The sequence below is a fragment of the Eurypyga helias genome, unplaced genomic scaffold (assembly GCF_000690775.1).
Source record: "Eurypyga helias isolate BGI_N326 unplaced genomic scaffold, ASM69077v1 scaffold27576, whole genome shotgun sequence".
Classification (NCBI taxonomy): Eukaryota; Metazoa; Chordata; class Aves; order Eurypygiformes; family Eurypygidae; genus Eurypyga; species Eurypyga helias.
In genome coordinates this window covers 3,857-6,259 of record NW_010257643.1, presented here as the reverse complement: position 1 = coordinate 6,259, position 2,403 = coordinate 3,857, and the positions used below count along the sequence as shown (strand labels likewise).

Sequence of the window (2,403 nt, the reverse complement as noted above, 5' to 3'; positions counted from 1 at the left end):
TGAGAGTAAGCCAAGGAGCTTCAGCGAGTGGCAGAGAACTTCATGGATCTTTCAGGATGTGATCAAATGCCTTTCTGGGAGCACAGCAGTCCCACAAGCGAAGGCAGCAGGGCAAGCACCGCCGTCGGGTGGAGTTCACACCCCTGAAGTGTGGATGGGCCGTTTGCCCAGAAACCAGCTGGAACAGTGAGCACTGGAGAAACACCGGGGCGCTCTTCAGGGAGCGAGCGCGCAGCCCTCATCCCCAGTAGGGCACAGCGTCTGGCTCTCGGAGCCCAGGACATGTAGCAAAGGCTCGGACCAAGGAACGGGGGGAAAAAAGTGCTTTTAGAGCACTAGTGTTGAAAATAGGCCAGTGTTGGAAACTGAAGCAGGGAAGGTTCTTGGGCAGTGGGTTAAACCAACCCCTTTAGGACAAGGCCAGGCGTGGGGAGCGTGGGGCAGCAGGCAAGGAGGACACACTCCAGAGGTTTTGTGCTCCCCTCAGGCGCCAAAGCATCAGCCTGGCGGATGCAGCGCAAACGCCCTCCCAGCCAGCATGCATTCCGTGCTTTCTCAGGGGGCTCACCCAAAACTCTGCCAGGTCCACTTGCGGCACGGCCGTTTTTGCACTCAGCAGGAGGAGGAAGACAGTAACAACCCACGTGTGGCCAAAAGAAGAGAGGTGGGGGCACAAGGCACAAACAAGAGTGGTGGGATCAGCACTGCAGGGAGGGGGGAGCCCTCCTGCTTCCCAGCAGTGCCAGGGGAAGGTCTCTGCCCGGGGCTTAGGGAGCAGGGAGGGGAGTGAGCAATACCGGGGATCAACAACCTTAACTCCAAACAGCAAGGAACAGGAGCGAGAGGGAGAGGGCAGAGAACAAAGGGAGCAGGCTCTGGAGAAGACCCAATGAATTAATTTAACTGCAGTGTCCCACTTCAGAGGCTCGGGATCACCCGTCACGGCTCTGAGTGGGACACTGTGAAGCAGCAGCAGGAGGAACAGCACCAAGTTAGTTTAAAGAGCAAATCCTCATTTCTTCAAAGGAACATCAGCTTCAAGATGAAAGGAGGGTATGAGTATCCAAAGTATTGGGGCATGTCCTCACTCTGGGCTGTTGGAAACTCCAAGAGACAGCCTGGCCCTGGAGGGGGATGCTGACAGATGCAGGTGGCAGAGTGCTCTTCCCTGCCCTCCCCACCAGTGGCTGCCTGCACAAAAGCACCTGAAGCACAGGGCAGGAGCTCCAGCTAAATGCAGGTTTCCTGGGGAGCAGGAGCCAACCTGAAGCCTCAGACAGCCCTGACCTGCAGATACATTGACTGAAGCTTAATTTAGCTCTCCCAGCGGAGCCTGGGAAGTGTCCTGTGGTACAAAGGACTTGCCTGGCCGAGCCCATCAGCAAACAGTGGTCAGGGCTGCAGAAGTGACGTCGTCTTCCAAGGACAGGGAAGGCAGTGGAGAAGGCGCTCCAAGAAGGAATGGGGGACACAGCAAGCTGAGCTCCAGGCTGCTGCCCTGGCACAGCCTCATTGCTTGGCACCACCATGGCTTCTGGGGAAGGCTCTGCCACAAGTCTGGCTCTGCCGTGGCACCATTTGCCGTGTAGGTGTGCATGTTTCTTGCCAGTTCACGTACAGGGATGAGGGCTGCGGGTCCCTGGTCAAGGCTTCCTCTCCAAGACCAAGGCTGACACGATCTGTCAGGAGTCAGCTCCTCCAATGCTGGCGACAGCCAGTCGCTCATGCCAGGATGCTTCACTCCACACATGCCCTGGGGACGCTGCCTGTCCTGAGCTGTGCTGCATGCCAACTGGCTCCTCGCTCCCAAAGGGGTACAGTGTCTGCTTGCTGCTGCTCCACCACAGCCTTCACTGTTCTCCCCAGAATTTCCCGCCCCTCCCCTTCCCTGCTAGGAGCCACTCTCCTTCTCAAGGACATGGGCATCTCGTCGTCCGCTGGGCCTGAACACCCCCCGCCCTCTCGGTGCTCTGGGGTAGGAACCACGGTCCTGGACTCTGGACCTCTCCCACCTCCCACAATCCCAGGGCCTGTAGTGGCCCTGCCAGCTAGGAGTTGCTCTGTGGTCACTGCGGATAAATGTCAGGTTCTCCTTCTCCCTGCCCTGGGCCTCAGCCCCCTCCTCTGGGCTCCATCTCTCCACATCACGGTGTTCCTCTTTCAAGTCCACTGCCTCTGTTACAGGTGAGGGGTCTTCGGGGCACAACTCCTTCCTTTCAGCCAAGGTAACAGCCCTGCTCCTGCTGTGAGGCTTTGGAAACTCCTGGCTGTGCCTTCCACCAGGTCTGGGCTCCGGTCTCTGACTAAAGCCCCTGGTCCCCCTGGAGCCATGGTGCAGATGACAGGCTTCCTCCGACGGTTCTTGCAAGCCACTGCACGGCTGCCTGCCCTGGCCTCTGGGGG

General features: G+C 58.6%; 1 protein-coding gene across 1 annotated transcript in view; it reads right to left on the bottom strand.

Annotated features, from left to right (window-relative positions):
* Window positions 1–1,891: 1,891 nt before the first annotated feature.
* The window catches only part of RNF25 (ring finger protein 25), a gene marked incomplete at its 5' end in the record, with an annotated part of 4,360 nt that continues 3,848 nt past the window's right edge, over window positions 1,892–2,403 (bottom strand). The window contains 1 exon segment of the mRNA XM_010154099.1: window positions 1,892–2,384. Coding sequence (XP_010152401.1) covers window positions 1,892–2,384 — 493 coding nt within the window.